Source organism: Alosa sapidissima, chromosome 9, assembly GCF_018492685.1.
Source record: "Alosa sapidissima isolate fAloSap1 chromosome 9, fAloSap1.pri, whole genome shotgun sequence".
Taxonomy (NCBI): domain Eukaryota; kingdom Metazoa; phylum Chordata; class Actinopteri; order Clupeiformes; family Clupeidae; genus Alosa; species Alosa sapidissima.
This window is the reverse complement of record NC_055965.1, coordinates 25,523,288-25,536,558: the sequence shown is the minus strand read 5'-3', so window position 1 is coordinate 25,536,558 and position 13,271 is coordinate 25,523,288. Positions and strand designations below refer to the sequence as shown.

At 42.3% G+C, this 13,271-nt stretch overlaps 1 protein-coding gene, 1 long non-coding RNA gene and 1 other non-coding gene across 3 annotated transcripts in view; 1 reads left to right on the top strand and 2 right to left on the bottom strand.

Annotated features, from left to right (window-relative positions):
• The first annotated feature begins 3,766 nt into the window (after positions 1–3,766).
• Positions 3,767–4,827, top strand: LOC121719739. Its single transcript, XR_006034354.1, has 2 exons — positions 3,767–4,012; positions 4,200–4,827. It is a non-coding gene; the product is annotated as an uncharacterized LOC121719739 (long non-coding RNA).
• LOC121719450 (structural maintenance of chromosomes protein 6-like) overlaps positions 4,036–13,271 on the bottom strand; it is a 61,167-nt gene continuing 51,931 nt past the window's right edge. Inside the window, 11 exon segments of the mRNA XM_042105094.1 lie at positions 4,036–4,319; positions 5,336–5,488; positions 6,254–6,359; positions 6,464–6,589; positions 7,134–7,279; positions 7,608–7,745; positions 7,965–8,135; positions 8,331–8,411; positions 10,040–10,175; positions 10,399–10,562; positions 11,927–12,041. Coding sequence (XP_041961028.1) covers positions 4,149–4,319; positions 5,336–5,488; positions 6,254–6,359; positions 6,464–6,589; positions 7,134–7,279; positions 7,608–7,745; positions 7,965–8,135; positions 8,331–8,411; positions 10,040–10,175; positions 10,399–10,562; positions 11,927–12,041 — 1,507 coding nt within the window. The 3' untranslated portion in view covers positions 4,036–4,148.
• On the bottom strand, positions 10,698–10,772 carry LOC121719869. Its single transcript, XR_006034392.1, has one exon. It is a non-coding gene; the product is annotated as a small nucleolar RNA SNORD24 (small nucleolar RNA).

Genomic DNA, 13,271 nt, shown 5'->3' with positions numbered 1-13,271 from the left:
AACAGCGGGTCTTACAAGCGTCAGCGCCACGGAGAGCAACTATGTAATTTTGAAGTCCATCGAACGTACATGAAGTGTAACCAAGAGAACAACAACAAAAACATTAGGCTACATGACGCCTAATAATAATACAACAATAATACGCAGCACTATTTGAAGGGCATACGACGAGCCTTGTGCTCCGCGAACTCGTCCACGATGCTCTGTGTATGTCCATTTTATTTGCTCTCTCATTCTCTATGGACAACATGGCAAGTCCACTCAGTCTCTCCTGTCCCACTGTGCTCCTCAAGTGGTTTTTAATGATCTTTAACTTGGAGATTGAGCGCTCAGAGGTTGCAACGGTGACGGGAAGAGTCAAAAATAAAATTAGGGCGGTGCAAATCTCACTGAATGCAGAAGTTACTGCTGGGTGGTTGCATTGGCGGAGCGAGGGGGTGGCTTCGGGGGCTCAAGCCCCGAATCTCTTTTTAAAAACCCTGAATCTTTTTTTGTATGTGTTTTCAATTTACAACGATTCTAATTTCTAATTTAACTTCCCCTCGGTTTCTCTATGTTACAAAATGTAGCCTACTATTACTGAGCAAATATCCCTTACTTTCAAAGCCCAATATTGACAGATAATCTGATTTCCCACACAATGAGTTTAGGCAATGCTAGAGCCGAGATGTAGCGGTTTACAGTACGTCATAAACCTGGCAGGAAAGTTCAGAGCGGCGCAGTCAGTTTAAACAGCAAGCCGGTAAGAAAAACTATTGTCAAGACATGGGCAATTAGGCTACTGTACCCCGGAATACAAAAATAAACTTCAGAAAGACAGAAAGTTTGTTGTACTGTATTCTGTAGTCTGTAGTCTCAATGACCGAATCAGTAGATATACCTGTTGTCAGTTGAGTTCGTTCAATTAATTTATTGTAGGCTAGCCTATGGGCAAATATGAAACGGAGATGTAACATGGCTACCGGCGGGATTTTGAACTTGCATGTTTCATGCATTTTAGGGCAAAAATACCATGGGATTGATGTGTTCTCCATTTGAGGAACGTAATCAACGTTGCGGACGTGCACAGACAGCTCACACAGAGCGCATAGGCCTAGGTTAGGCTACTTTCACTTTGAGCGCATTCATTAGGCTACGTAAAAGATGCTTCATATAAAACAACGATCAAACATCAAATGTATCATGACGTGTTGTCACAAAGACTTACTCCAATTAGAAAATCGAAACCAAAATCATGTAAGTGTAAGTGTTCTCTCATTGACGCCTGTAGGAGACAATATCGTTGATCCAATTTTGTAAATTTGCACGTCGTAAAGTTCAATATGAGAGTAAATTTCAAAACTTTTCAGCAACCGTGAGTCATAACTCGTCCTGACTTGGACAACCTATAAGCCTAATACGTCTCACTCTGATGAAAATGACTGAAAAGAAACCGTTTGCATGATCTTAGCTCCTCCGGCCTTGTGCCGTGGGAGAGGCCCGTCCCACCTTACCCGGAGGTGGGGGAGGGGCGCCGTCGCACCGGGCCCCTGCGGGTCCCGGGCCGGGGGCGTGCCGCACCCCCTCAAGCTCCGCCCCTGGGGCATGTAGCCCCATAAGGATAGCATGGAACCATTGTGTTTCGTTTTGATCTGTAGCCCCCCCGCTGGACTGGACCCCCGAAAGGAGGGTAGGGCGGAGTTTTCTGTGAATATCTCGAGAACCGTAGGGCCTAGGAGGACCACCTTTTTTTTGTATGTTGGTCTTAAGGGGCCATGTCAACCCATCCCATTACCACTCAATTCATGTATAGCTCCACCTAGTTAAAAATTAAAAAGCAAAACATTAGGTGTTGTAATCACAATATCTCTGGCCTCAGATGGCACACTTACTTCTGCACCTTCTGCATATGACACCAAAGACTGCCCTAACTGTTCGTTCCTCTGCAGTTTTGATGACAATAAATAGAAGGCTAACGTTAATGATCTTCTTACTTGCATCTCTCAACCTGGTGTTGCTAACCTACCTAGGCTATGAAAGTAAGTTAATTGAGGCCCACTTGGTTTACTGACATTTGAGTAGGCTATGCAACCCATTGGCAAACGTTTACCTGGGTATGTCCTTTTAGCTTATGTCATGTTTTGCTATAGCTTGTGGGCTTAGTTTGAGTAGTGCTACCAAAATCATAGAAATGAATAAAATTGCAAGACATTTACCTCTTCTATGATCCAAGAATGATTTCATTAGAGTTGTTTTTCTTTAACATTTATTTTAACTAATTACATAGAAGACATTCCCAATTGCATCCAAATATCGTAATGCACTATGCAAAAAGTGATTTACACTTGTAGCCGAACACAGTAAGATGCAAGCCGTCCAATCCACTCAGAAATGTAATTAGGCTGCTCTCACGTCCTTAAAGGGGCAGGCAGACGTACACCATCAATGTAATGACATTAAACAGAAGTGTAGTCAAATAGTTTACATCAATATGAAATTACTAGATACTTACTTGGCTATTAGTAATCATGCAGGCCACAGACTATGAATTATTAAAAACATATGAACTTAATATGAATTACAAAATATATGAATGTATTGAAACATATGACATGATGCCATCTCTTTAGGTGACTGTCTTTTTTGGACAGTTCTACGAAAGCTTATACTGCTTTGTGAATTACCTCAGTCAAAGCATTTTCACAAATAAAGTAGGCCTACTTTGATTTTCTGTAATCCTTACTGTTTACCTTTGATTATCCTTTTTTAATAAGCATCAAGATTATCAGTGTGATTTTGGTCTTACTAACCTTAATTGCCCTAAAAAAAAAAAAAAAATTAAAAAAAAACGCAAATATTTTTGCAATTGTCACTTCCTCCCGCAATTTCTCCACAAGAAACAGCTAAAAACACCGCCACTTCCATCCAGGCATTTTAGGTCGTAACAGTCTCAAAAAACCTTGAGAAATCCTGGAGGGACTGATTTTCTACCTATCCCTTACTGCCACTGGGGGAAAAAAAAAAAAAATTCCCTACCGACCCATGGCCTCAACTGACAACCAACAGGAACCAAACCTTTTTTTTTTTATGCCTGATGAGGAAATCACATTTTGAGTTTCTTGGTGTTTTAAGCCCCCAACGTTGTCTTCAAGGCAGCGCTGCCTGGAAGGCGCTAGGGTTAGGCATGGACTAAGGTTAGGGTAAGGGTTAAGGTTAGGATTAGGTGCTCTTATGTCAACAGTGGCAGCGCTGCCTGGAAGACGACGTTGGGGGCTTAAAACACTATCGAGCACATTTTGATCTCAGGGTGTGAGAGAGAGAAGCTTGCAGTAAAAAAGATATACCATTTTTGCATTCATTCAATCCCCTGAAATGATACGTAATGGGTAAATAAGTAATGTAAACACTAAACGTGAACAAGTTTAGTATTTCCATGGCTGTCCTAGTTATTACAGCAAGGTTTAACCTTTGCTATCTATATTACATAACCAGTTGATAGTGTGTTCATGAACTGGCCAAGCAGCAAAGCTGACACACTTTTTGAGCATACAGTAAAACGAGCAGTTAGTTGATCCATTTCACCAGAGAGACACTTGAAACATTTACGTGCAGATGCTTGTATCAGACTTAAATCAGGTGAGGCAACCATTTTGTCTTACATTCCATCATAAGGTCGCTGGAAAATTGCGATCAAAATTGAGACATGTGCAGCACCTTGACAGGTGAAGTTGACCAAAAACAAAAATTAGGAACACAAGGTGAGCCATCACTATTAGGTGAGCTCTCATCAAAACAAACAAGATGTTTTCCATCTTCTTTTAAACAATTATCTTCAGGTTAACCATTTTAAATAAACAACAAACATACACAATTAACTCTGAATGTTAATTAAAACAACAATTTTAACCACACCTTGCTGAAGAGGTCTAGGTGCATCACATTTCCTTAAATAAAACATGTAAAACATAAAACAAACAAACTAACTAAAAGGACCTAAAGATGGTGAAGACCTCTGGGAAGAGATCCCCATCAGGTCCTCGTTAGTGAAGTCCTCTCTCCTCAGGTCTAGTCGTCAGGTCCTCCTTAGTGAGGTCCTCTCTCCTCAGGTCTAGTCGCCAGGTCCTCCTTAGTGAGGTCCTCTCTCCTCAGGTCTAGTCGTCAGGTCCTCCTTAGTGAGGTCCTCTCTCCTCAGGTCTAGTCGCCAGGTCCTCCTTAGTGAGGTCCTCTCTCCTCAGGTCTAGTCGTCTGGTTGGCTGCGCTGGCCAAAGGGCAGGCCGGTCTAGTTGCGGTCGGGATCGTTCAGGCGCAGGATGCGAATCAGGTTGCTGACAGGCAGGGAACTGTGAGACGGGTGAGAGGTGGACAGTCAGGTGGGCAGCAGCACAGGTGGACGTGGGATTATTATACAGGTACAGAAAATAAAACATTTAAACGCAGACGCGTACAAGTCTCAGCTCTAAATGTAAGACAAAGCAAAGATGGGAAATGTAATTGATGAGAAGGGGTCAGTCAGGTGGACATGGAATTAGACAGACGCTGATGTAGCAGGTGGGGAAGCACAATCAGTGACCTTTCTATCTTGTATAGCAACTCATTTGTGTCTTTTAATCATGTTTGTTATGTCTTAATTATTACTGTATTAACATGTTTAAAACTATTGCCCTTTTACTATTATCTTGTGTGTTTTAGGTTTTCTTTTTTATTATGATCTTTAGTTTTTAAACTATTCTTTGACTATAGCCTTTCTATACTTTTAATTGCTAATATTTTTTTCTTTTTGTTTATGCAAAGCATATTGAATGACTTCTGTGTATAAAATGCGGTATATAAATAAACTTGACTTGACTACCCCTTTGATATAGTGCTAGATATCTTTCTAGCATTACAGCATTGACAATCTCCCTTCTTGAGCACAAAACATTGAGGTTAGAATTGTTTTGTTACTAGCCTACATTGTCAGCATAGTTTTTCAATCACTTTCAAACTCTTGTTGCCCATATCAAGATCCACCACTGAGCACACTGCATTTCAACACAGTTGTACAGTTCAAATTCGTAAACGTTTGTGAGATACGTATGCATTGCAAAAACATGATGATGAATTGCTGATTTTGGGTTAATTTAATCCAATTTCTTTTCTGAATTTGGGTTAATTTAATCACAGATTTGCAGAAAACAGTCTAAAACAGCAAGTTTATAAACAGGTCTCAAAGAGATTGACTTTTTCATTGTGGTTTGAACACCTTTTCCATCTGCATCTATAAATCCCATGAATGATGGGACAGTGAGCCCATGGCTAATCCATCAACAAAATCCAAAGAAAAAAACTGGGATGAGAATGCGTTCTAGATTGCTACCATGTAGACGTCAAACTCGTCCAGGGCTCGGAAGGGTGACTCGGTGATAGACCAGAGAGAGAGGACAGAGCAGACAGTGGAGAAAGATCGCTCCCCTCCCGAGAGCGATCGCATGTCGCTCAGAGATGCCTTGTTCTTGCCTCCAGGCTGCACCTGATGTGACAGACAGACATGCAAAGACACAGACATAGTTACTGACATTTGTTTATAGGCATCATATTCTTAAAAAACACTTTTTTGTTCATATGCTATGTGTTTTGGGGAAGAACTCATGCACCAGTCAATCTGTGACGCACAGACTGACAGGTACATCAAATCTTGTGTTTTCAGATAATAGGCTGGACGCTCTAAAAGCAAATAAGCTGTTAAAATATATCTCTATATATGTATCGTAATGCTATAGATGTAAAAGCACTTGCTTAATGAATGAGTGGATGTAGATGATTCTACTGTATATCGGACTATAACAAAGCTAATGCAGACGGATATGGTTGTTAATGGGAAATGTTTATACTATGTACACTAGGCCAGAGGTTTGATTCAGTAGTATGGGCCCACTTTGTTTGAAATGAACATCCAGCTAATGACGAAACGGTTTACATCCATGAAAAGGTGCTGGGAGGGTTTTGACAAAAGTTATGTACAAAATATGCTGGAGAGGACACATCAAGCAATGTGCTGCTGTGATAAAGGCAAGGGGTGGTTATTTTGATGAAACTCGTACTGAAGCAGTCACATTCATTAAATTGAACTTACACTGTAATTTTTTTTTTTTTTTTTTTAAAGCAATTTTTTTTTTATATCTGAGGGTGGGCCCAAATCTCTGGCCTGTAGTGTACATTATACATTATCAATATAACTGAACGAGATATGCCACTTATAATAGTGGTGTCCTAGAAAGACCCAGGATGGACTTACAGCTATGGAGAGTGTTTTATTCTTGTGGTCAAAGTTCATATGGCCAGCATATCCTCTCTGCGCCAGGGTCATGTCAAAGTAGTACTTGCAGCGCAGTGAGTATAAACTAGAGAGAGAGAGTGAGAGAAAAAATAGCACTTCGGATAAGTTAAATAAACCAACCACCATCCACCTTCACGGACACACAAGTTTAGCGAGAATTCTTCTCACCTCCTAAGCCTGGTGAAGGCTCTCTGCCTCTGGTGGCCGACGGCGGCGATCACCTCGCCAAACTGCTTCAGGCTTCGCAGTTCCCTGACAGCAGTGCTGTACTTCTGTGAAGCTTCCTGGTATTCCCTAGGAACACATGAGTATCTCTATAGTCCTCCAGCAATACACACAGCACCGGCAGAATTACGAAACGAGGACAGAGAAATTAAACAGAAATGAGAAGCAGAAAAATAAACCAGGACAGGAAGAGAAAAAAGAGAGAAAAGATGTTATTAGAAGAGATAGAATAAACAAAAGATGAAACTACATTAGTAGAGAGAGCGCATAGAGGGAGAGATACTACAACAGCAGTATATTAAAGAGAATATAGGTGAGAGGAGACAGGACTACAAGAGTATTATAGAGTATAAGAGCAGACAGTGCTACAGGAGTATTATAGAGTATAAGAGGAGACAGTACTACAGGAGTATTATAGAGTTTAAGAGAGAGCAGACAGTACTACAGGAGTATTATAGATTATAAGAGAGAGGAGACAGAACTACAGGAGTATTATAGAGTATAAGAAGATACAGGAGTATTATAGAGTATACGAGCAGACAGTACTACAGGAGTACTATAGAGTATAAGAGAGAGGAGACATAACTATAGAGTGTCCAGGGAAGCTGCATACCTGATGATGAGCTCGTGGTCCCCCTGCTGCCCCTGCTGGGTGTTGATGGCGGTGCGCAGGCGGTTCAACTCCACGTCCAGGCTCCTCGCCGTCCTCCTCACCTCCGCACGCTCTGGACAAATCTCTGATGCCTTTGCTACGGATTCCTTACACACACACACACACGCGCACACACGCACGCACGCGCACACACACACACACGCACGCACACACACACACACACACACACACACGCACTCACACACGCACTCACACACACACACACGCACGCACACGCGCACACACACAGACACAACTCATTACCAGTCATACTGAAAATGTATGAAGGGTTTATTTAGTGTTGTGTTGCCGGATGTTAAACTTTTAATGATAATTTATTAGCAGTAACGTTATCTGTTCACTGGTGACTGAGTACCATAAGTTGGAGTACCATAAACTCCAACATGTCGACTGTCCCACTGTGGCCACTGGTACCTGGAGCTCCTGTTCTTTCTGTTGCAGGTTGTTTTTAAGAGCCTGGATGTTGTTGACGTGGGCTTTGCGCTTCTCCTCGTAGTGTTTCTTGTGGTGCTTACACTTCTCCACCTCCTGATCACACTTGCTTAGCTCCTCCTGTATTATACACATACACACACACACACACACACAGGCACACACACACAGGCACACGCACGGCGCACGCACACAGATGTAGTGTCAAATAGATTTACAAACACATACCAACGGAAGCAGACACACCAATATGGACACAGCAAAAGCGTTCATCAACCAGAGTTATTTCCTTCCTTAACAAAGACTTCCCAGCATGCTTCGCCAGTAGACTATACGCACCCTGATTGGCTCAGCCTCCTCGGCCGCGCTACTCATGAGCTCCCGGTGGCGCTGGTAGTTCTGCTCTGCCTCCGACGCAACGCTGCGCACCTGGGCCAGCCTTTGCTCCGCCTCCGCACACCTCTGTCCAGACGCAGTCAGCTTCGCCCGGATCTCCTCCAGCTCCTCCTCCTTACAGGCAGCAAAGGACGGAGAAGGCCGATATTTTCATGGTGTCATTTATATAATTAATGTAGAAAACGCTGTGACATATCTTGATATAGTGTTGAATTTTCATGGTGTCATTTATACTGTTTATGTAGAAAATAGTGACATGTGTTGTTGATGCAGCGTTAGGTCTATATCGCCCAGCTCCTCTTAACTGACCAGTGGGAGCAGGTCTTCAGACTGGGGCTCCTCCACATTTTGCAGTTCACTGACCTCCAACTGCAACCTCCTGGACTTATCCTGTAAAAGAGGACTCATCAGTACACACACACACACACACACACACACACACACACACGCAAACATACACACAGAGACACAGTAGGGATGCAACGGTACAGTGTCCCCACGGTTTGGTATGGATCACGGTTTAATGGTATGGTTTCGATATTTTAATATAAAAAATACCCACTGAAACAATTAACTACATTTTGCCTATAGACAAAAAAGGCAGTGTGAATGTCTAGGCCTCATTTTTAACTGTGTGAAAGTTTTCAATTGGTTCGTGCAACTATCAGTGGATATAATTGGGGTGTTGGTGTCAATCTATTTTAAATTTCTCTCTCTGATGTTTCATGGACTTCAAAAGTTGCCGATTGGTGTTAGTGATGATGTAGGCTAAACCAAATCAAACTGCCTTGGTGCGCTATATACATAAAATTGCCTGCCTTGCTTTGCCTGTGTGTGGAGGGGTCATGATATAATTGAATATAACTGACTATGACATTGTAACATTTTTTCAATCGTGACAGAATCCTGAGACAGTATAATAATAATAATGTTTTTGGTGCGTTTTTTTGTTCATCTATCTATAAGGACGACGCCAAGCTAACTGCTCATTGTCTTTCATTGCAGTTTTTGCGAAATCCTAAATGTTCCAAAAGTGGATTTGAAAAACGACGGCCCCTCTTCAAGTTTTTCCATCAGGTTGTGTCCTGATGTTTCTCAAACTCATTTGCATACAGAGTCAGTTAGTGCTGGGATGAGGGGGCTTAAGGTTCAACGTTGACTTTGGTGTGCTCGTCATAGTAGTCATCGCATATGTGCAAAGGGCTAAAGACATAGATATTAGAAAGCCATGGACGGTTACGATTTTCTGGATTATACTCTAGTTGTCAATGGAGAAATTGTATTGAATTCTTACTTCCAGAATCGGCGATGGGCAGGACTGTTGAGCTCTATACGTACAACCATGGATATTAGAAAGCTAGACACAGCATTGGGCTACAGAACGTACGTAAATAGCGCCACATATTGGTGGGAGCAACAATCACTGGAGGCCAATGGAGAAGCAGGTGCCTCTGATTGGAAATCAGACAGGTGTCTGATTGCTGGCAAGTGTTGCCCACACATAGTAAGGTGTTTGTCCCAGCAATATGGCAGCCGTGTTCATGTATGCCAATTAATGGAACCCGACGGACAATGCGTTCCAGTATCTAGCTTTCTAATATATATAGACCTCTGAAATTTGCCTACAAAAAAGCTGGCATCTTTGACATCCGTTATCTGGCGATTTTTCCTATAGGAAAATAACATGGGGATTTTGAATTATCGCACCTGTTAAACTCTCGCAGGGATGAAAAAGTCTGAAATGCAGACGTTTTCCTGAACACACTTTTGTCCTCTGCCTTCGAGTGGATACTGTGATCTCCGGTACGTGAAGGCGGCACACTTAGATTATTGCTACCCCAGAGCTAACTTGCAATGCAACTTGCCATAGGTAGTTAGCTTCAATTAATAACCGGATCTCCTTATATGGGCAAAGGTGGCCGTTTTGGTTCTTTTTTGTAGGCGAACTTCAGAGGTCTATGGTTAAAGGCATCAGTGTGACTGTGTGAAAGAAGGAGGGTCAGAGGTGAAAGGTCAACCTTGACTTTGGTGCGCTCGTCATAGGCGGCCTTGAACAGGGCGTTGTTCTGGCGGATCTCAGAGTCGAGCGTCTGCTTGTGCTGATGGAGGCGTGACAGATTCTCTCGCTGGTTCTCAAGGGCATCCCGCAAATGCCTGCATGTAGAAAGATCATAGTGGCCGACAAAGAGGCATAACTGATCTACATTTCAGTGTCAGCTAGAATCTTCTGATACCCCTGAGGATATCACAATGTCGGGGTGGGGTTGAGGGGTTAACTGACTCAAAAAGCCTTCATAACTGACACTAAAAACATTCTAATGTTCACATCATTTTCACATTTTGTATGTCACACACACACACACACACAAACACACACCTGATCTCTTCATCCACGTCTCCACTGAGGTAAAGGGCCCTAACATGCTTTTCCACAGTGAAGCAGCGGTTGGTGAAGACTTGGTCGCCATTCTCAGTGAAGGCCTCCCTGCAGTTTTGAGGAGGGCGACCTTGTAGCATCACCCTTCTGGCTTCGTTCTCCCTCTACACAGAGATTCATTCACACAGAGTGCCCCAATATCAATGACGATGCAGTCATTTAAATTTTGAAGTCCCTCAGTGAGCAATGACACTACTGCAAGAACTACAGCTATCGTGTGGCATTCAGGAGCATTAAGCTGCTCCAGCTATGTTTGTGGTTTAGTATCTTCCTCATGGCATCAAATTAGCAAATACATTTTTTCCTCTTTAGCATTTGCCCTTTAGCATTAGACACACAAGATACACTGTGTAACAACGCTGTATGCCTATATCATTTATTGACATGCTGCAGGGCATAATCAAGCAAGTATCACCATTAGGAGTGTTTCTCTTTTTTACAAGTTGACTTAAAATCTGTTATACCATCACATGTTCCAGCCCCGGGTCATTTACCGCCCCCCCCCCCCCCCCCCCCAACATTCTAAATCATTTTTATACATCAGATTGTTATGTAGCATAGTCATGTTATACATTTGAAAGTTTGGACTCTTAGGAATCAATATATGACATTCTTTGTCATGTAAAATATGTGTAGTGCTTTACATTGTCAGATCCATTGCCCGCCTTTGGTGCTTCCCTACCTTCTAGCTGCAGTGTATGTCCTTAGCAATATGCTAGATATAGCATATTGCGTCTTGAAATATTCACAAAAATCCATAGAAATTAAATATTCATGTAATTTGATCCAATATTAGTTATGCATGTGTATAGAGTATCTTATACACACCAATTGAATTGAAATAGAAATTGTAAAGATTTATATATTTTTTGTAATCATTCCATATTTAGTGTAGTTATTCCATATCAGAACCGCTGAAGTATAATCCAAATGCAAGTATGAAACTTCAAAGTGTTACCTTTCATTTTAGACCAAGATTATGCTTATACACAAAGGGGTTCATAGGCAGTAAGCATTTGATTGTCAGCATGCATTTTGCATAACCAAAAGTCCTATCAGTAATTTCCATAGGACATTTTACAACACACGCAATACCTGCAATCCTGCAATAAAATTTAGGCCCTGCAAGACCTGATGCTAGGGCTCAGTTGAGTTTCTAAGTCATATCAAGTGACCTAGAGGGCTGAAATGTGGTCAGTTCAGAGATGCATGTTATCCGGCAGAATGAGAAAACAATATTCTAGCGTCTGTAACTCTGTGTCAGTACATCACACAGTTTTTCTGATTGTTTTCCAAGAAACTACAGTGTCTCAGCTTTCCAAAGAGGCATTTGATTATAGGCTTAAGTATGTAGGAGCAATGCCCTCCTAAGTAGATGATGTGCAATGTTGGGGTAAAAACTGAAAATGGGGCGTATGCATATTAAACAACATTTTGAATTATTTTTTGAAGTTTCACACACACACACCTTAATGAGCAGTATGGTCTCGATTCCCCTCATGTCGATCAAACAGTTGGCCACATTGGGGTCATCGTTCTCCAGGGACTGTAGTACACTGGGGTACTGCGGGTGATTGACAGCCCTAGAAGCAGAGGTCAAAGGTCAACCAGGCAGAGCGTCATCCAACCCAGAGAAGTATGACACAAGACTAGGGTTGGGCCGATGGACGATGATGGTTGAACGACATCACGATGAAAAGCAACCATTGTGATGCCAACCCCACTCAAGCCAGACACACACTAATTCTATAGACCCTGCCTCAACAAAGGTTAAAACATAAAACAACAATTCTCAGGAAATGAAATTGAACCTAGAACTGATGCATATTAGCCTAGAAATCTAGACGTGCCCCTAGCGGCAGCAAATTAATTTGCTGCCAGGGCTAGTCTAGCAACTCTCCGTTGGCTTGTGAGCTCCAGAAATCGAAACTTAATCAGGCCATTGAAATCGTGTATAGAGTCGTTAGGTGGGCTTAACATAATGATTGATGGCAGAGTTGCAACGGTTTGGCTTGAATTCCCTGCTACTTGAAAACAAATAAGATGGATGTTGCTGTTGGCGAACAGTGTGACACGAGTTAAGCTTTTATTATGTTGGCAAACGTTTGAACTAGCCAACTAGCTCCGCTGGTGGGAAACGCATGGGACTCATAGCGATGCCGCTGTCCTGCGTGCAGAGGGAATTTGAAAGACAACTGATTATCCCGCCCCTCGGACTGAGCATTGCGAACGGTGAGTGCCCAGACCCTACATTTTAATGTGGGTCTGGCTCGCCAGGCTAGATGCATATAGCTATAGGGTAGGTTAAGACACTCAGACAGATAGTGCCAAAATTAAGGACTTATGTGAAACTACCATCTTATTCAAATAATTCCCGATTGTGACATTGTTATTGTGTTTTTTTTTTCTAAAAAAAAAAAAAAAAAAAAAATATTTCTGTAAATGTATAGGATCAGAGGACCTCCGTCTTTCACTATGGCTTATATGTTGTGCTTTGGCAAAAGCCCCAGACAGCAGCAGAGTAGATTCGTCATTTGTAAAAGTTGTTTGCTGCTGCCAGTGCGCCCTGCCTCCAGTAGCCTGGAGCTTCTCACCCTCGATCGCAGCCCCTTACTTGCCCCTGCTCATAGTCGGCATGGATGGTAATAACGTGGTGTGAGATGCGTTGCGTATAAGACTACTGAAGATTTTAGATGAGTGACTGTGATAGCAGGCCTGGTAGTAGTAGCGTTTTGTTGCGAAGCACAAGCTGGTAATGTGTGAGTATTCCACTGGTTGGTGCACACGCAAGTGTTCAGATTGGTTGTCTGTAC